The sequence below is a fragment of the Salmo salar genome, chromosome 22 (genome assembly GCF_965601325.2).
Source record: "Salmo salar chromosome 22, fSalSal1, whole genome shotgun sequence".
Taxonomy (NCBI): domain Eukaryota; kingdom Metazoa; phylum Chordata; class Actinopteri; order Salmoniformes; family Salmonidae; genus Salmo; species Salmo salar.
In genome coordinates this window covers 20751570-20773525 of record NC_138312.1, presented here as the reverse complement: position 1 = coordinate 20773525, position 21956 = coordinate 20751570, and the positions used below count along the sequence as shown (strand labels likewise).

Below are 21956 nucleotides of genomic sequence, written 5' to 3'. Positions count from 1 at the left end.
CTGGGCTGAAGCTCCCAAGCGTAATAAAGGTAACATGTCACACACACAAACACACACTAGGCAGAACTAAAATGTATGGGAAGCCACTTCTACTGGAGCTAAGTGGAGTGTTGGCTGTCTCCTGGAGCTGCTGTATGTGACCAACTGTAGTACAATCACATTCATTTTCAGAGTTTAACGGTCATTTAGTCTTACCGTCCCTTTGGTGATGAGGGTTCAGTTACGCTGAAATGCAAGTCAAAGTAAGAGACTAAAGTCTATAGTGATGTTCTTCAGCACCATGTGGCGTGCTGTTTAAACTCTACTGAACTACTCGGTAGTTCATTATCTTCCCTTGTCGTATATGTACAAATTAAATAACAAATTGATCTACTTTCAATGGGAGTCTACAGAAACACAAGTTTCTGCCTTGCTTGTTGGATGGCAGAGTTGCACCTCTCAGTACAGCTTGGTTGTACACAACAAAATAACAGACTCATCAATATTCATAAGCAGTGATTAGACTAGGATACAAAACTGTATTTTCTTTGATGAACCAGACCTATAACAAGATCTTGTTTCATAACAATGAGTTTATCTGTACGATTGTTCCTCAAGAGGCAATTAGTGATGGATATGCTCAAATATATACCTAAAATCCCACCATGAACACTCCCATGATGTACGAGAGAGAGAGAAAGAGAGAGCGCGAGAGGAAAAGAGAGAGGACAAACAGCGACAGATCCAGATAAACAGACCTAATACGTAGACACTCAAAAAGAGAATGAGAAAAAGAGTCATACCTTGTCCTTCGGGAGTCTCTCCGAGAGGATTGACTTCAACTTGAGTGGCGTCGACTTTCAGGAACAGATCATAGAGCCTCTTAATCTGATCTGCAGCCTGTGAGTTCCACAGAGGACAGTTATTACCCAACAAGATGCCTCTGAGCAGCAGGCCCGCCAGGGCCACTCAGCACCACACACACGTTAAATAAAATATGTCAAATCCCCTTATACACACAGAGCATGTGTGTGCATGTGCGCATGTGTTTTTGTGCGTGTGCGCACATGTATGTGTGTGCAGGTGTTGAAAAATACAATTTAAAAAATACCACCTTTCTCAGGAGTTCTGACCCATGTTGACTCCAATGTTTCCCACAGCTGTGCAAGTTGACTGGATGTCCTTTGGGTGGTGGACCATTCTTGACACACACAGGAAACTGGTGGGTGTGAAAAACCCAGCAGCTTTGCAGTTCTTGACACACTCAAACTGTTGCGCCTGGCACCTACTACCATACCCCGTTCAAAGGCATTTCAATCTTTTGTCTTTCCCATTCAGCTTCTGAATGGCACACATACACAATCCATGTCTCATTTGTCGCAAGGCTTAAAAATCCTTCTTTAACCTGTCTCCTCACCTTCATTTACACTGAGTGACATCAATAAGGGATCATAGCTTCACCTATATACCCTAAAATAAAACAGTAATTAAACCACTATAATATGTAAATAATACATATTAATGTATTAGCTATGAGTGAGATTACAATGTGTCTTTTGTGCCACATTATCCTAACAGGCACAGTATTGCTATTGGAGTGACTGTCATTGTAATAAATCCTCTTTTAAAGAATACGGTGTTCAGCGGATGTCTCTGTCTGTCCCTGGCACCGAGCTGCTCTTTTGATTACGAAAAAAGCCTGACAGAAATTGATGTAAGCACTACTCTCTGCCACACACTCACAGACACACATCTGCAAACACGCATACACACACTTTTTGTAATCTCAAAGTTTTCAAAGAAGCAAAGTTATTTCAAAGAAGGTTCCATTCGACACCTGCGTTTTAGAAGACACAGAGTTTCAGAACTAAACTGACAAGCCAGACACTTAGCGAATCATTTTCCTGTTAAAATCAATGGCCATTCAATACCAAAACAGGCTACTAGAACACAGGGTGTACCTCTCAGACAACTGTGTATGTTCATTTCAGTTTTAAAAAACTAGTCATTCAGTTGATTTAGACGTTTTCCCCATTTTATCATTGAACTAATCCAATTCTTTATGCTGCTCTGCTCACGGATAGGAATACAAATTAGCAATATAATGCTACAAGACAATTGGCTCTAAAATGAACCAGATAATAACTTTTAATATCAAATGTGAATTGTGGAGTTTATACTGGCCAGGACTGGCTACACTGTCTGTTCATGATTTTGAGAGGACTCCAAAAAATGTAATGTACTTCAGTGACTACATTTTTGTTATGCGCTATAATGGTGAATCTATAAAGCTTTGTCTGTTGTATAAGGACGTATGGACTTCTATAAACCAGCATAGAGAGCACAGTAGACTGGCAGTGTCCTATCCAGTTTCAACAGCTCTTGAGTTGTGTACTGTGGGTCTTCAGTGTGTGTACGCTATTCTGCTTCTCTGCACTGCGGCTCAGAGCTTCGCCGGGCCCATCACCTGTCTCTCCAGAGGTCCTTTGAAACCCAAATTTGCTGCCATGCGGAGTGCCTGGTCGTCTCGCACCCCCTCGAAAATATCTATGACTTCCTGTGGTAGCAGAGCGAGGGAGAGAACGAGAAAGAGGGACAGAGCGGGTCAGAGAGAGACATACAGAGAGAGAGAGAGACCGAGAGAGAGAGAGAGAGAGAGAGAGAGAGAGAGAGAGAGAGAGAGAGAGAGAGAGAGAGAGAGAGAGAGAGAGAGAGAGAGAGAGAGAGAGAGAGAGAGAGAGAGAGAGAGAGACAGAGAGCAAGAGAAAGAGCAAGAGAGAGACAGAGAGAGACAATTTAGACTCAAAAACACTGCATGGTAATATGACAAAAAGTGGATATTCATATTAAATCACGGAAGCTGCAATTAAGTGGTGGCAACCTGCCAGATGTGAGGAAAGGAAACCTGATACTGTAAGGATGGCATTATAATTATCAGGCACTTGTAGAGATGAGATTCTCACATGGAGAAGGGATCAAGGGATTTATTGTACCAATCAGGGGAGGGAGAGAGGAGCGATAACACCGCCAGTGAATGGTGAGAGGTTCCATGTTCACATCTGTAGTCATTTGTAACATATGCTGCTGCAGAGCTCACAGAACTGTACCTTAAATATGAGCTCTGGGGTTTTGTCGGCCACCTCCTCTATGTCCATCCCACCCTGAGGACTGCCCACCATGACAGGCCCGTTGCAGGCCCGGTCCATCAGGATGGCAAAGTAGGTTTCCCTGGTGATGTCCAGGGCTTCAGCCACCATCACCTGGTCAGTAGGGAGAGAGTCGATCTACAGAGTCAGGCTACTGCCTTCCCATCACAGACTGTCCTCAGACACAGACAGACAGGCAGGGACGGAGAGATACTGAAACTGGGGGTTCTAATTCTACACTATAGTGAAAATGAAGCAAAGCGCTGGGAGATGGCAAACGAAGAAAGAGAAAATAGAGAGAGAGATTCATTGAAAGACAGAGGGATAGAGATAAGTTGGTTGTTTGTTATCAGTTTCCTGCAGCCTAACTGGACCGTGTTAATTTGGACTTATTGACGACGCTCGTTCTCCATGTCCCATGCAAACAGGGACAGTGCAGCCCTCTTTCTCTCCCAGCTTAAGCTGTTGGGGCTAGGGGGCAGTATTTTCACGGCCGGATAAAAAACGTACACGATTTAAACTGGTTACTATTCTTGCCCAGAAACGAGAATATGCATATAATTATTGGCTTTGGATAGAAAACACTCTAAAGTTTCTAAAACTGTTTGAATGGTGTCTGTGAGTATAACAGAACTCATATGGCAGGCCAAAACCTGAGAAGATTCCATGCAGGAAGTGCCCTGTCTGACAATTTGTTGTCCTGTTGCATCTCTATCGACATTACAGCATCTGTGCTGTTACGTGACACTTTCTAAGGCTTCCATTGGCTCTCTAAAGCGTTCAGAAAGCGGAATGACGTGTCTCCTGTCTCTGGGCAAAGTACAGCAGCAGAGTTTGTAAGTGGCCTGCCTGGGGACAGTGAGACTGAGATGCGCATTCACGAGACTTCTCCATTCTTTTCTTTCAGTCTTTGAATGAATACAACGTTGTCCGGTTGGAATATTATCGCTATTTTACGAGAAAAATAGCATAAAAATTGATTTTAAACAGCGTTTGACATGCTTCTAAGTACGGTAATGGAATTAGCTAGCCTGTGATGGCCGAGCTATGTACTCAGAATATTGCAAAATGTGCTTTCGCCGAAAAGCTATTTTAAAATCTGACATAGCATTTGCATAAAGGAGTTCTGTACCTATAATTCTTAAAATAATTGTTATGTATTTTGTCAACGTTTATCATGAGTAATTTAGTAAATTCACCGGAAGTTTTCGGTGGGTATGCATGTTCTGAACATCACATGCTAATGTAAAAGCTGGTTTTTGATATAAATATGAACTTGATTGAACAAAACAAGCATGTATTGTATAACATAATGTCCCAGGAGTGTCATCTGATGAAGATCAAAGGTTAGTGCTTCATTTAGCTGTGGTTTTGGTTTTTGTGACATATATGCCTGCTTTGAAAATGGCTGTGTGATTATTTTTGGCAGGGTACTCTCCTGACATAATCTAATGTTTTGTTTTCGCTGTAAAGCCTTTTTGAAATCAGACAACGTGGTTGGATTAACGACAGTCTTATCTTTCAAATGGTGTAAAATAGTCATATATGTCTGAGAATTTAAAGTTATAGCATTTTTGAGGTATTTGTTTTTCGCGCCACGATATTCCACTGGCTGTTGACTAGGGTGACGTCCCACTGGCCCAGAGAGGTTAACGTCTTGATCTACCTTTTCCACACCACTACCACCCTCTCCCGGTCTTTCTCTCAATCTCACTGCCTTTCTGTGCCCCTCTCTCCCTCTGCTACTCTCTCCTCCTCTGTCTTTTATGACTTTCTCCCCCTCTCCCCAGCCCTGGTCCGTACTGGCAGTAGAACCATGCTCTGTGTCATGTCTGGAGAGGTTGGCTGCAGTATGGTGAAGTGAAGAGACGTGTTACAAGGGCAAGCTGACAGCCGCCCCTGGTTCTCATTCAGGGAAACAGAGCCCGACAACAGAATTATAGCCTGTTAAGAGGGCGCATACTCAGGCCTGGATCCTGTTCGATCACTGCAGCTCTCTTGGGCTACTTTATTACTTTGATCCCATGCCTAATCTAATCTGAGACAGGCTTTGAGGGAGGCCTGCGACTACAGCCAGATAGCATCATATCTCCCATGTTTGTGAATGTCTTGATCTTTCAGAAATGTATCTTGTGTTTACCTGTTTTAATGTGTAATACATGATACATGCCTGCGTATCATACCATAGGTCCCTCTGGGAGGATTTATCATGATACACTTTTGCAAGAAATCCATTTTCTGTGCTTAGTTCATAAAACAAAACACTGTCAGGAATTGTGTTATGTCAGTCTACTGACGTGCCATAGATAGATAATGCAGCACATTTTTCAAATTGAAATTACATCTCACAACAATGCTTCTGCAGTTAGGATTTCTGTGTTTACATTTTTCTCTTTCCTCTCAGCCCGGGTGTTGTTGTAGTGAACTTCCACCCCCGCCAGCACTTTCTATAAAAATGGCAAATGTGTCACTCATTTGATACTTCTCCTAAACTTTGCAGCAGGGGCAGGAGCAGAGCGAGGTGCGTTACTGGCTGGCAGGAATGAAAGCAAGCGTTAATGGGGAGCTCTAGGCCACATTTCACTAAAAGGGGAAAGAGAAAGAAAGAGAGTGAGGAGAAACACAAGCTACAAGACAGGAAGTCTTCATTACCTGCAAATGTGTGTTTTTGGGGTGGCTGCAGAGTGTGAGTGAGGAAAATTGTATTCCTGCTTGTTAGTGACACTTGGAAATGGTTGTTTACGTGACTAACACTTTGGTCTCAGAGAGGCCCTGACTCGCATGTATTATTTGTTGCAATGAACCATGACAGCAAATAGCACAAAAACAGAACAAATGACATCGGCTTCAAATGGCATGTCTCCACCAGAGACCTATCCCCAGAACTAGGGGAACAACAAAATATATAGTCTAATGTATTATTGCCCCGATGCTTGTGCAGTCATTAATTTCATGGAACTGTATTACTGAATTGAAATAAACCGGAAATTAGAAAAACAGAATGATCTTTTACATTCAGCTGTGACTTACCGTTTTTACTTTCACTCCCTCCTTTGGAGTCTGCTTGGTGGTCAGGCTATAACCTAGCATCTTTTTGGCCAGCTCACCCACCACCGAGGGGCTAAAGTCAAAGAAGAGACAGGATTGGCCCAATTACAACCACTCCAGTAATAGATATTTGAATCGAGACTAAACAAGAACAAAAACCTAGAGGACAAACACCTTTCAAAAATAGAGGACTATTACCGTGGCAGAGAATAGACAGAGTAATTATTTTCAGCTCCTGCGAGCCTTTTTCATTTCAACAAAGACATGGTTCAGCACATTTGTAACATGACTGTAACATGTTCTGACAAAGCACTGTTTTAGGAGAATCTTCAATATGTCTACACATCTCTTTGAATACGGCTCTCCTGATTTCAGCTCCTCTTTAAAGGCAGTGTGCGCGTCTCATTCCAGCTCTCGCTTTGCTCTGGTTATAGAATACAGATGAAGCCGGAGGTTGTGCTCTGCTTTGATAGATGGTAGTAGAGTATGTGTAACACGTCACTGTCTGGGGAGGCTCAACTTCAGATGGCTGACATAGAAAAGTTTCCGGCTATCCCAAATACGGTGACAACGACACATTTGGTAGCCATTTGTCGTAATTCAAAGTTCAGTCCTTAAGATGGCTGCTACCTTTGTTACATTTGTCATTTTAGCATGGAGAACATCTCTAGTAACTGGCCAGAGTATGTGATAAGGATTTTGTAACAATGTGCGAGCTAGGAGAACAATATGTTTGTGCTCCAACAGAAGAGCACCATTCCAGTAACCTACCACAGTAGAGTTCAGTGATGCGTGCACAGTACAATTTCCCAATGATACATTTACTATTTCAAAGTTTAAATCGGGGCAGTTGTCCCTAAACCAGCGTTTCCCAAACTCGGTGCTGGGGACCGCAAGGATCCCCATTTAGTTTTTTGCCCTAACACTACACAGCTGATAAAAATAAAAATAAAAAATCGAAGCTTGATGATGATTTGAATCAGCTGAGTAGTTCTAGGGCAAAAAACAAACTTGCACTCTTTTGGAAATTTGGGAAAACGTGCCCTACACTATCAAACTTGGCGTACTAGGTAACTGCAGCACAGGGAAAGCAACACCGCATCTAGGAGGGATCTTCAGAAGGACATCTCTCTGAAGCAGTAGTTACTGAGAAAACAAAACAGAAACACTCTCTGAATTGTCCACACACCCAAGTGAGTGCGGGCGGAAGTTGTTGGGGGTACTCCAGTGGAGGCTGCTGAGGGGGACCATGTGTTTGATGTATTTGATACCATTCCACTTATTCCGCTCCAGCCATTACCACGAGCCCATCCTCCCCAATTAAGGTGCCACCAACCTCCTGTGGGATACTCACTCTTTAGTTAAGTGCACTCCGCCTTTAAGGCCACTGTCGAACACGCCCTTCCCTCGTCCCCCAGCCAGAATCTGGGCCTTCAGGACTATCTCCTTGGCACCTGAAAAGAGGAGAGAAGGGCACCGTCAGCAGGATAGAGAGATAGAGAACGAGGTTGTGAGAGAGGAGAGGAGCGTTAGACCTCTCCAATCAGTACATCACCACAGAGGCCCATTACACATCCCCCCGTCTCTGAGTCAGATGTCATCTCACCCATCGCCCTGTTTCTCTATTAGCTCCAGTGCCCCTCCAGAGGAGAGGAGGGGGAGGAAGAGGGTACAAAGGGAGAGATAGGGCTAGCAGGGAAGGTACATGATGGGATGAGGGGCTGCAGAAAGAAGGGTACTCCAGCTCACGTACGACATTCCCCTCCAGCCCTGCTAATTAAAGAGTAAGAAGACATGATAGAGAGGGTACCCAGGAGAGGACAGTCGAAAGAACAGGCCCATTATAGACAGCAGGTGAACACACCCATACTAGGCTCTCATTAGCCCATCAACAGACATGATTCCAAAGACATTGGCACACAAATCAAATTTATTTATATAGCCCTTCGTACATCAGCTGATATCTCAAAGTGCTGTACAGAAACCCAGCCTAAAACCCCAAACAGCAAGCAATGCATGTGAAAGAAGCACGGTGGCTAGGAAAAACTCCCTAGGAAAAACTCCCTAGAAAGGACAAAAACCTAGGAAGAAACCTAGAGAGGAACCAGGCTATGAGGGGTGGCCAGTCCTCTTCTGGCTGTGCCGGGTGGATATTATAACAGAACATGGTCAAGATGTTAAAATGTTCATAAATGACCAGCATGGTCAAATAATAATAATCATAGTAGTTGTCGAGGGTGCAACAAGCACGTCCTGTGAACAGGTCAGGGTTCCATAGCCGCAGGCAGAACAGTTGAAACTGGAGCAGCAGCACGGCCAGGTGGACTGGGGACAGCAAGGAGTCATCATGCCAGGTAGTCCTGAGGCATGGTCCTAGGGCACAGGTCCTCCGAGAGAAAGAAAGAAAGAGAGAAAGAGAATTAGAGAGAGCATATTTAAATTCACACAGGACACCGGATAAGACAAGAGAAATACTCCAGATGTAACAGACTGACCCTAGCCCCCCGAGACATAAACTACTGCAGCATAAATACTGGAGGCTGAGACAGGAGAGGTCAGGAGACACTGTGGCCCCATCCGATGATACCCCCAGACAGGGCCAAACAGGCAGGATATAACCCCACCCACTTTGCCAAAGCACAGCCCCCACACCACTAGAGGGATGTCTCCAACCACCAACTTACCGTCCTAAGACAAGGCCGAGTATAGCCACACAAACATGAATCTAAACATGTAATGCAACTGTGATTATTATCGTCTTAATTTGCACTATAATTTCTGCCTTGTCCCAATTTCATGCCATTTTAAAGATGCAAACAACACCATATGCCCTACTTGCCCACCAAGTCCTCCTTTCCACACCAGGAGAGAGCACTTCAGGTAGAGCGTTCAGCTGTCTATCCAGCTGCCCCCTGAACACCCTCCCTCTCTATTCAAATGATGCAACAACGGCACTTGATGGGATACATATGGTCTTGAGCTATCATTATCCTGGCAGGGAGTTCCGCCGTGGGCTAACAGTGGGGCAACCAGAACATGCCTAGAAAGGCACGTTGACCTTGGGCCAGGAACATGGCTCCCTCACTAGCGAGGCTCCTCAAGCAGAGTGGAGTGTCTCTAGACGTGCTCTACAGATGAGGCTAAAAGCTCAGGCTGCTACAGTAGGAACAAAACCCAGACAAAGTAGCCTCTGACAAGGTGGCAGGGATTAAACCAATATTGCATTATTGAGCGCTCTCTCCCCTGGGAGAGGAGGAGGAGGAGAAGGAGAGTGAGAATAAAAGGTGAACACACGCAGGGACTGTATAAGGCGTCATAATTGAATAAATATGTTAATAAAAAAACTGCTACCTCGCAAAATTTGACATTTGTTCAAAGCAACATGAAATGGAGTGTCCTGCAGGCATGTGCAGCAGAGAGGGACTGAACAGAGGAAATTACTTTTGTAAAAAATAAGTGAGCCAATGAGGAAGGTGTTCTTTCTTAGCACTGACAAGAGGCCTGGTGCAAGGTGAGAATAGGACCACGACAGGGTCCTCTCTGAAAGGAGAAGAGGAGTAAGGGATGAGGAGGATTAAGGCGCAACATAGAAAGGAAATGGACAGAAAATACAAAAATAATGAGGAGGGAAAATAGAGTGGAGGGAAATGTGTAGACTATGTAGCCAGACAAATGACTGGTTATTGAGAGGCGGTGCTGCAGATAGAGTGGAGGGAAATGTGTAGACTATGTAGCCAGACAAATGACTGGTTATTGAGAGGCGGTGCTGCAGATAGAGTGGAGGGAAATGTGTAGACTATGTAGCCAGACAAATGACTGGTTATTGAGAGGCGGTGCTGCAGATAGAGTGGAGGGAAATGTGTAGACTATGTAGCCAGACAAATGACTGGTTATTGAGAGGCGGTGCTGCAGATAGTCTACACATTTCCCTCCACTCTATCTGCAGCACCGCCTCTCAATAACCAGTCATTTGTCTGGCTACATAGTCTACACATTTCCCTCCACTCTATCTGCAGCACCGCCTCTCAATAACCAGTCATTTGTCTGGCTACATAGTCTACACATTTCCCTCCACTCTATCTGCAGCACCGCCTCTCAATAACCAGTCATTTGTCTGGCTACATAGTCTACACATTTCCCTCCACTCTATGTAGCCAGACAGATGACTGGTTATTGAGAGGCGGTGCTCCAGAGCGTGGTTGTGGACAGTAGTCGATCTTACACTGGGATCAGATCAAGGAGCCCTGATAACACACCAAAGCCCAAATAATGACTTGTGATTTATCACACAGGAAAGAGAATAGCCTGAGACTTAACGGAGACCTTCATTGGAGCATATGAAGTTTACTTATCGGATGAAGAGATAAACCCTTTAATGAATCAATCGCTTGGAAAATTGGCCTTCATTACACACACAAAAAACCACATACAACCTTAACAGTGGCGTCTTAAGAACACCAAACACTTCTCTCAACCTGTTCATTTATTTCCACTTTTCTCCAACACTGTCATCATTGTAGGTTCCTCCGAAGCTGCCGCAACCAAGGCAAAAAAAACTCTGTCCTTTAAAACGCATGGTGAAGTAATGACACCCTCGAAAGATCCCAGTGAAAAATGGCACTTGGAGAGAGCATTACCCATTAATGCTCCAGACATGAAACATCACCGAACACAGGCAGGAATGTAGACGAATGACTGTGAAGAACAGTGAGTGGATGAGATAGTGTTTACACAGACATGCAGTACCAGAGGAGCAGTATTCCGACGTTAAACACACACACTCTGCTCCTAGACAAGGGGAAACAAGGTCACACGTCTACAACACTTGTGTGAAGATGTCACCCGGTACTGAATAGCATTTATGGATTGGTGTGAGTCTCTTACTGACTCACACACATAGATTACATTTTAGTCAATGTGACTGGTATTTGCTCATCAAAAAGGTAGGCCTACATCTTGAGGGATATTTAGGGTATTTCTTTATCAATGGCAGCCATTGAAGGCGATAGATTTGTAGAGAAAAATGTGTTCTCTGTTACAGCCAGTTATCAGAGTTCCAAATACAAAACAAAGAAATTGTGTGCTGCCACCATGAGCTATTGCTGATAGTATTGATGTGGGGGTTAAGAGGTACGGTCGTTACATTTTGGGAGATGAAAGACATATCTTTCTAACAGCAGGTAGCACAAAAACAACAAAAGAACTCAAGGAGCCAAACAGAGCCAGCCCTTTGTTTATTGAATGTAGAGTGATGAAATCAGATACACTGTTAGTGTGGTTTGGCCATGACACAGCACTAACATTCAATATGCAAAAACATGCACAACCAGGACATGATTACAACAGTTATTTATTTTACCTGTGACACTAATATTAATACATTTTCAGAAGTTGTGCATATAAGCAGTAAAAGTTGAGGAGAATAGGGAATCCCTACTTTAAAAGTGAAGGAAGGGACAAGCAGGCAGTATTGGATAACCAGCTATCTATTTCATTGGAACCATTTAAGGGCATGACGGATCTGAAAATGGATATTTTCTTCTCCATTTCGTTTTTCTTAGGGACAGACACAGAAGTACATCTCCAATCGCATCCGCTGTAATCTGAGTTATACAGCCGTCCCCGGGCTAACTCATTTCCCAGTAATGAACGCAAATGAACTCCCAGCTTATTTACTGATGACAGCAGTCAGCATCGAGGCTGTTACTTCTGCCTCAACGTCTTCCCTCTCTTTTTGTATTTCAAACGTTCTGCCCTGCTTCTCTCTCTCTCTGGAAGGATGTAGCCCAGGGGTTACGGACGGCAGAGTTAGCGTGGTCTTATATTTCATTAAGCTGTAAAAGCCTGTGCACTGGGGAACTGTATAAAGGGACAGACACAGACTACAAACCAAATCTGGAGAGAATTCTAGTTTCAAGTTTTATTAGCCGTATGTACGGGATACTCATGGTATCCCGTAGCATGCTTATTTTCAGGTTCCTTCTCGACAATGGACAAATAAAAAATAATATAAACAAAGTAAATATCTCAGTAGAATAAACATTTTAGCATACAGTTCGCTTTCTGTCATTTAGGTTAGTGTTGTGGAGTAACTACAATGTTGTTGATCACAGCCATTAACCTGTTATGGCTAGGGGGCAGTATTTTCACGGCTGGATAAAAAACATACCCGATTTAATCTGGTAACTACTCCTGCCCAGTAACTAGAATATGCATATAATTATTGGCTTTGGATAGAAAACACCCTAACGTTTCTAAAACTGTTTGAATGGTGTCTGTGAGTATAACAGAACTCATATGGCAGGCAAAAACCTGAGAAGATTTCATGCAGGAAGTGGCCTGTCTGACAAGGTGTCGTTCTTCTTGTCTCTGTTTATTGAAGAGTGAGGATCTTAGCTGTCCCGTGACACTTCCTACGGCTGCCATAGGTTCTCAGAAGGCGGCAAAAAGCTGAATCTTGGCTTTGCAGGCTCTGGCTGAAACAAAGTAGCGCGTTTGGGTAGTGGCTGGTTACAGTACTGTGAGACTCAGGCTCGTGCCCGCGTCGACCGAAAGCTTTCTTTTCTTTCCTCTGTTTAGCTAAATGGACATTTACGCTTTTTTTCGAGAAAAATGGCATAAAAATGGATTTTAAACAGCGGTTGACATGCTTCGAAGTACGGTAATGGAATATAAAAAAAAAAAATTGTCACGAATTGCGCCATGCGCACGACCCTTCTTTACCATTCGGATAGTGTCTGGGACGCACGAACAAAACGCCGCTAATCGGATATAACGATGGATTATTTTGGACCAAACCAACATTTGTTATTGAAGTAGCAGTCCTGGGAGTGCATTCTGACGAAGACAACAAAAGGTAATCAAACTTTTATAATAGTAAATCTGATATTGGTGAGTGCTAAACTTGCCGGGTGTCTAAATAGCTAGCCCGTGATGCCTGGGATATGTACTTAGAATATTGCAAAATGTGCTTTCACCAAAAAGCTATTTTAAAATCGGACATATCGAGTGCATAGAGGAGTTCTGTATCTATAATTCTTAAAATAATTGTTATGCTTTTTGTGAACGTTTATCGTGAGTAATTTAGTAAATTGTTAGCAAATTCCCCGGATGCTAGTTCTGAACGTCACATGCTAATGTAAAAAGCTGGTTTTTGATATAAATATGAACTTGATTGAACAAAACATGCATGTATTGTATAACATAATGTCCTAGGTGTGTCATCTGATGAAGATCATCAAAGGTTAGTGCTGCATTTAGCTGTCTTCTGGGTTTTTGTGACATTATATGCTAGCTTGAAAAATGGGTGTCTGATTATTTCTGGCTTGGTACTCTGCTGACATAATCTAATGTTTTGCTTTCGCTGTAAAGCCTTTTTGAAATCGGACAGTGTGGTTAGATAAAGGAGAGTCTTGTCTTTAAAATGCTGTGAAATAGTCATATGTTTGAAAAATTGAAGTTTTTGTATTTTTGAGGAATTTGTAATTCGCGCCACGCCCATCATTGGATATTGGAGCAGGTGTTCCGCTAGCGGAACGTCTAGATGTAAGAGGTTAAACTGTTTTAATGTCTCCATTGTCTCATCGTGATGTCCCTGAGCGATTTCCTTCCTCTCCCGCCACCGAGTTAGGAAGGACGCATGCATCTTTGTAGTGACTGGGTATATTGATACACCATCCAAAGTGTAATTAATAACTTCACCATGCTCAAAGGGATGTTCAATGTCTGCTTTTTTTTACCTATCTAAAGGTGACCATCTTTGCAAGGCAATGGAAAACCTCCCTGGTCTTTGTGGTTGAATCTGTGTTTGAAATCCACTGCTCGACTGATGGATCTTACAGATAATTGTATGGGTGAGGTGTAGAGATGAAGTAGTCATTAAAAAAATCATGTTAAAACACTTATCGCTTAGTGACTCACTTAGTGAGGCCATGAAACGTATTTGTTAAGCACATTTTTACTCCTGAACTTATTTAGGCTTGTCATAAAAGAGGTTGAATACTTACTAATCAAGACATTTCAGATATTTATTTTTAATACATTTCTAAACATTTCTAAAAACATAATTCCACTTTGACATTATGGGGTATTGAGTTTATGCCAGTGACATAAAATCTCATTTTAAATTCAGTCTGGACACAACAAAATGTGGGGAAAATCAAGGGGTGTGATTTATTGTACAACATTTACACATATTTTGGGGAAAGGGGGATTTGTGGGGCAAGTGTTTAAATTGTGCAGTATTTACCAATCCTAATAAGAGTCTGGTAGCAGCAGTTGTGAGGTGTGTAGCGTACGTGAGTGCATGTGCTAAAGTGCAGAGAATTAGAGCAGGTGGTCAGTCCAGTTCAAGTGTTCAGCATTCTGATGGCTTGAACATACCAACAGGCTCAGAGAACAGTTCATGGCTGGGGTGAGTGGGGTCCTTGATGATGCTATGGGCCTTCCTCAGGGTCCGTTTCAAGTAGATGTCCTGGATGGGTGGGAGCACAGTCCCAGTGATGTATTGGGCCATCTTCACCACAAACTCGTGGGCCTTGCGTTTGTGGACGTAGAAATTCCCGTACCAGGCCGCGATACAACCGGTCAGGACGCTATCAATGGTGCAGCAGTAGTATTTGGAAAAGACCCGGGGTGGCATGCTGAATTTCTTCAGCCGCCTAGATACGCTGTTGCGCCCTCTTGACAACAGTGGTGGCCGTGTTGGATCCATGTCAAGTCCTCGGTAACGTGAACGCAGAGGAACTTAAAACTGCTGACTCTCTCTACTGCAGTCCCGTTGATGTGGATCAGCTTGATGGATCATGTTCCCACCTCTACTTCCTGAAGTCAACATTCAACTCTTTTGTTTTGCTGACATTGAGGGAGAGGTTGTTGTCCAGGCACCACAATGCCAGTTCCTCCCTATAGGCTAACTCATCTTTCTTGGTTATCAGGCCTACAAACGTGGTGTCGTCAGCAAACTTGGAGTTGGTGTCGTGCAAAGCCACAGTCGTGGGTGAACAGGGAGTACAGCAGAGGGCTGAGGATACACCCCTGGGGGGCCCCTGTGTTATGTGTCAGTACAGAGGTGGTGTTGCTGCCAATCCTCACAGCCTGTTGTCTGCTCGACTGGAAGTCCAGGATCCAGTTGCAGAGAGCGGCGTCCAGACTCAGGGCTCTGAGCTTGGTGTCGAGCTTGGAGGGAACAATAGTGTTTTATGCTGAACTGTAGTCAATGAATAGCATGCTCACATAGGTGTTAGGTCTTGTCCAGATGTGTTATGGCCGTGTGAATAGCGATGGATCTGTTAAAGCGGTAGATAAATTGCAGCGGGTCCAGTATTCGCCCTCAAAATGAAATGCACTCGCTAACTGTCTGTCTGCATGCCACACCATGGAGAGGATAGGGGAAGTCAGACTGAGCAGGCCCAGTTCCCAGCTTCCCAGTGTGTGTTTCGGTCTATTGCAAGTAATGTGGCAGCTACATGTAGAAGACTAATCAAAACTCTGGGGAGACAGAAAACACACAGGGACAATCAAAGAGTGAACAGATTCAGTGTCTCCTCTGGATAAGGTATTCAAACACTATTAGTAGAAAGTAAAAAGGACATTTGCAACCCCAACATTGTCTATTAGGGGTGTGAAAGTTTAAACATTAAATGAAATTGGGACCCTTAACGTTAAAATATTTTATGCCCCCCCCCCCCCCCCAAAAAAAGTGTAATCACCTTTGTCGTGTCTTTGGCATCATTAAAATTTAAGACATATTTATCAAATAACTAATTATTATTACGCGATTAAACTGATTAATCATGTAACTGTAATTAACTAGGAAGTCAGGGCACCAAGTAAAAGACTCAGATTACAAAGTTATAATTTTCCTAATATAACTTTCAGATATTTTAATATCTGATCAATTAGTCTTCGAATTAATGAAATATTATTTACCTCACGTTAGTCTCATTCCAAACGTCGTAAATTGTTGGTTATCTGCACAAACCCAGTCTTCACTATGAGTCATCCATACATCAATTGTCTTAAAATCATTTATTTACCGACTAGGTAATTCACAGAATTGCATAACAAACAGTAGATATGGTTGCAAGGAAATGATAGGAGAATGTGCCCTAGTGGGCTAAACCAATATGGCGGCTTGTTAGACAAAAGGGGAGTGGGGGTCAGCTGAGAAGGCACTAGAGTTGATAATTATAACAATTGAAATGCTAATCCTTTGCCCATGAACGCTCACTCATTCGGAATAATTGCAATCAATATATATATTTACGCTCAGTGTGTCGTCGGGATCTCTGTTGAAAAGTTCACTTCTGTTGGAGAGTTTGTTCTCTCTCTCTCTCTCTCTCTCTGTCGTGGTTAGAATGAATAGTTCAGAGTGACATTCATTCATGTCGTTATAGGATAGATGTTTCGGCGGTTGTCGGTCTTCGCGTTCAATGATACCGAATTCCTAGCTGCAGACTAGTAATTAATATCAAAGACTTGTTCTTATTCTGTTGGTATCGATAGTGTAAGAGTTTAACCATGTTGTACGGTTAAAAGATTCAGCCATCTACTCAAACCTTAACTTATACTCAGGTTTATGGTCTCTCCTCAAACCTTGGCCCTCTCGTGGTAAGCTGGTCTGCAACCTTTAGCCATCTCTTAATTGAGGTAAGCTCGGTCTTCTCTCTAACCTTGGCCCTCTCGTTATCGAGGTAAGCTGGTCTGGTGATAGAAAACCCAGGTGGGGTTTTTATTCGGAACATCCGAAAAGGGCCTGTCCCATGACGCCAGACCATAACTGGCGTCATGATTTAGTTAAACTCCAAAGGGAATTGGAGTTTCCTTCATTAAACAGTCCAAAATCACATTTCACAAACAGTTCCATCCCCACTCATTCATTTTACACAACAATTAGATGTAAGCCTCATAACTGAGGCTATTGTATAAACAGCGTTATGGTAATGTGGCCGTATTGTCTCTCATGAGTTTCACAAAATTGTACCAAACGGACCAGTTCGTAGCTGGATTCTTCACCGATATTTTATAATTCTCCAGAACATAAATACTGTTCAACCTCCAGTTCTGTGAAGCGGAAGAAATTCCTTTGTCCTCTCTATGAAAACTCACTCTCTCTATACTGTCTGGCCATGAGGCAGGATCTTCTCTAGGAATTTATGACCTCTTCTGACCACAGCAGCCTGGGTGTGGGAGACAGAGGGAGGCGGATGGTGCATAGAAAAGGGCTGGTGCAGAGGGAGGGGGGAATAGTGCTCGCTGTACCCAAAGAGGGCAATGTCATGACACCTTGCTTCTGTGATATTTCTCTTTGCTAATGATGCAAGAGTGTGTGTTCAGTCTTCGATCTGTTGCGTGTAAAATATCCTAGCCTATTACATGATGATAGGCCCTGCTTTACTGAAGTTGCGAGTCATTGCAAGCCAGGAAATTGCGAAATACAGCATTCCATTGTGACACAGCTTTTGATTGCGGATAGATCGGCCTAGTGCACGATTCTGACTCTGTCTGGCTGGTGGCAGACCTGCCTATACTGTGCCCATCCCCTCTCTTTCTCCGTCCCTCACTAACTCCCTATGAAAGATCCCTTGCATTTGTGTTCTCATAAGTACGGAAACTAATAAGACTCCTCCGTTGCAAAAATACTGAATCTTAATGAATAGATTCTGCTTCGAGCAGGTATCGTTTCATATTTTCTGTGATACAACCTTAACCAAACTCTCAATTCAAGAAATAACGGAATTTAATAATATTCTGGGATAATATGAAAAGCTACTTCTCCAAGTCACTTTTAACCATTTAGAATCTACATAATGACTTGTTGTATCAAGAACACATCTAGGCCTATCACTTTGCTCTGCTGCTGTAACGAAGTCGAGAGTTTTATGCAGCATACAAACTTGTAAGCCTTAATTTCTTTATGACTACTACGAGGCTAATGGTAAGCCACCGAAAACAGAGTATATGACCTCTGAACTGTGCAATGCTGTTGCACTCTCCATCCTGCTGCGTCTCTGCTCTCCAAGCCAGGTAAAGCCCACTCTAAGGCTGAATCTAATGATGCCGTCTCTGTGGAGCTCTACAGGGGTTCATCCTCAGCCTAGACCTCTGCTGCCTGCTACAGTATCACACCCTCCTGTCACTGCCCTCATGACAGCTGACTCCTCGTTAGCCTCGTCCACCTGGGTCCACACAATGCCAAAACGAACGATTCCAGAGCTGGACTAAGTGCCACACAACGACAGAGAGGCAGAGTTCAAATCCTTAGACCAGTGTGGAGAATGTTAGTCACTCTGGAGGGAGACAATAACCAGATGTATGGTCATACGTTTTCAAGACCAATGTCTCGATAAAGGCTAGCATACTGTCATCCAAACCAATAGTGGCATTCTATAGGAATAGCAACGAGGGAAGGAGCCGAGGTCATTATGATGAGCATATTGGAGATGAACGCGGCACGTACGCAGCCTTCTTCTGGGTTTCGCAGTGACTTGGTGAGAAGAGTTCCTGCAGTGAACGGTGTGCCTTCCACTGCTCTGGCGCGATTCATATCACTTTAACCCCTGCAACTCTAGGACCACAGTGATGTGTCATAGCTTCAAGCATCAAATCAAATTGTATTTTCACATGCTTCGTAAACAACAGGTGTAGACTAACAGTGAAATGCTTACTTAGATGTCCTTCCCATCAATGCAGAGAGAAAGAAAATAGGGAAATAATAAGTAATAACACTAATAAATAACAATAACTTGGCTATATACACACTGTACATGGGGTAACAGTACTGAGTCGATGTGCAGCTGTATGAGATAACTGAGGTAGATATGTACATATAACTAGGAATAAAGTGACTAGGGAACAGGATAGATAAACAGTTAACAGGTTGTACAGGAGGGGACTACAAGGCGATAGTCATTTAGACAGGTTACCTTGGCGTTCTTGGGCAGAGGGACTATGGTGGTCCGCTTGAAACATACAGGTATTACAGACAGGGTCAGGGAGAGGTTGAAAATGTCAGCGAAGACGCCAGCTCTTGGTAATCATAATACCACATTATTAGCGCCATCCATACACCATACGGGATATGTCTGAAATAATTCCACAGTATCTCCACATACAATGAGCAGGTTAAGCAACATAATGAGAAGGAGGAAATACCATAAGCTGCTTATAGAAATCTGCTCTTTCAAGACAGCCTTACTTTCCAAAGCCTATTTACAGCTATTAAGAGAATTTCAGTGAGCAGCTATGATGCTATGAACAGACTAAGCCTATACAGGGAAAGCAGAGGTGTAGCACATGGCTTTAAGATACTACTAGCATCACATACATTGCTCTGCCTACTCCATACTGCAATAAACTGCGCATATGGGCATACAGTAGACGAGCATGTCTAGGCCATTGGTGCCGGTCCGGTCTTGTCCAGTCTGTGTTAAAGAACTTGTGCTTAAACAAGGTCCTCCTCCGTGTCCCCTCTCCCCAGGAACATGTCCTCTTGGCAGGTAACAACACCAGGAAAACTGCTCACACCATCCGTCTTCCTGTGTGACAGGTCGGTTCTCGGGGGGCCTAAGCCATTCTGTCCGTCACCAAGCGGCATGCTGGGAAAAGGGCAGTGTTGCGGAGATAGGCCTACCTGCTGCACACTCATTCTGCCCCCTGTCTGATCCTCTGGTAAACGAGAACGCTGATGTTTTCCTGGCTGTGGCACTTCAGTTTGTACTTGGTAGTTGGAATCGGGAGAGAGCAGCAGAGAGCATGGCTGTTTTGATTTGACATAAACAGTTACGCTAATAGCTATGGAAATGCACTTGGCTACCTGATAAACATTTGCATAATACTCCATTCAAACACCATGCACGTAAATCACAACAGCATGGTGCACAGGGAGGGAATCCACACTTGAAATTGTTTAGAGAAAAAATATTTTCTCTGCAAAAAAAAATCATTGCAAAAATAAATGTTCTTCATGCAGAATAATTCCTCAGTTCTCTCTAAGAGTGTAAAGATGATGTTGTATAATGGAAAACTCCATATTTCACATAGCAGTTAGGGCCGGGACCATTCCAGGATCACAATACTGTTTGTGTTTTGTTTCCTTTCCTTTCCATGATACTAACATCGGCCCAGCCCTAATAGCATTACAGTTCCTCATGCAATCCACTTGGTGACTCCATTTTGTCATACACGCGCACACGCACACGCGCACACACACACACGCGCACACACACACACGCACACACGCGCACACACGCGCACACACGCACACACGCACGCGCGCGTCTTAGGGCAGGGAAGCCCTGATTGAGTCTATGGCAGCTAAAGGATTGGGTGCTTGCCGTTTGTGACCAAAAACTATTGTTGCCATCTATCTGCCCTCTAGAGAGTACTCAGCTAGCTGACAACATTCATGACTAAAGCGTATGTCAATCAAAATCCTATTCTCACTTCCCGTTGCTGTTTGCCTGTTTCTCCACATCTCCCTTTCCCCAAGCCTCTCAGAACCAGCACAACATATCTGAAGTTTTGGACCAACCCAGTGATTACATTATGCAACTCCCCACTCTGATACTGCACACATTCCATTAAGAGAGAGACTCATGTCTAGCATCATCGAGCATGCCTGTGATTCCATTTCCATTTAGCGAAGATGCACCTTATCAAACCATTCCCATCATACACACAGGGGCATTTCCCCCTGAGACACCAGTGTCGTCAATGTTTATGGTAATGTCAGCTCTAGTGTTAGTGTTTCCATCAGGAGTGTGACACTAAAGACTTGTGAAGAGCAGAATCAACAACTTCTGAATCAAAACATTTGCTTTGTGATAAGGTGTTAACCATGCAAGGTGTCAACCCACGTTCACTGTAGGGCTGCACGATATGAGAAAAAAATGTGTAATTGTGATTTCTTTTAGCAACTATTGGGATTGCGATTTGACTTGCGATATAGATCAAAACCCTAGGGTGAACTGTTGCAAAGTGGAAAGCAGCATCATTATTGTTTGTAACAATCTGTTGACTGCATTTGACCGTTTGACTGCAACAGAACAGCACGCCATCTTAGGGGGTTCACACCCTTGATCCCTTTCAGACAATTTTTGTTTTTGTTTTACTCAATGCAGTTCGTTTAATTGTTTTGTGCAGTGTGAACACTCCAAAGGAACTCTGACCCCTCAAAAGAGCCTCCGAAGTGAACAGACCATCTCGAGAGGTGGTCTGAGTTCTGTTCACTTGAATTCCTTTTTTTTAGGGCAATGTGAACACAAAGCTCCCCAGGTTCACTTATTCCCACACCAAACACTAGACTACTGCAACAACATTTCCCCTGTCATAACCCCTCACACTAGACTACTGTCGTAACCCCTCACACTAGACTACTGTCGTAACCCCTCACACTAGACTACTGTCGTAACCCCTCACACTAGACTGTCGTAACCCCTCACACTAGACTAATGCAACAACATTTCCCCTGTCATAACCCCTCACACTAGACTACTGTCGTAACCCCTCACACTAGACTACTGTCGTAACCCCTCACACTAGACTACTGTCGTAACCCCTCACACTAGACTACTGTCGTAACCCCTCACACTAGACTACTGTCGTAAACCCCTCACACTAGACTACTGCCATAACCCCTCACACTAGACTACTGCAACAGTGTTTTCCCTGCCATGACACTTCACATTGGTACCACAAAAGAGAGAAGAAGATGTACAGGGGCGTATTCATTATTCCGATTCTGTTGCAAAACGTTTCTTTAATGGAAGCAGACGGAACGAA

General features: G+C 43.5%; 1 protein-coding gene across 2 annotated transcripts in view; it reads right to left on the bottom strand.

Annotated features, from left to right (window-relative positions):
- The window catches only part of LOC106583035 (succinate--CoA ligase [GDP-forming] subunit beta, mitochondrial), a 132239-nt gene that overhangs the window by 52196 nt on the left and 58087 nt on the right, over positions 1–21956 (bottom strand). For both annotated transcript variants that reach the window (XM_014166792.3, XM_014166793.3), the window contains exons 3-7: positions 7528–7627; positions 6156–6246; positions 3087–3239; positions 2447–2536; positions 783–879 (exon numbers count right to left, since the gene is read on the bottom strand). In XM_014166792.3, the coding sequence (XP_014022267.1) occupies positions 783–879; positions 2447–2536; positions 3087–3239; positions 6156–6246; positions 7528–7627 (531 nt within the window). The remainder of the gene's footprint in view (positions 1–782; positions 880–2446; positions 2537–3086; positions 3240–6155; positions 6247–7527; positions 7628–21956) is intronic.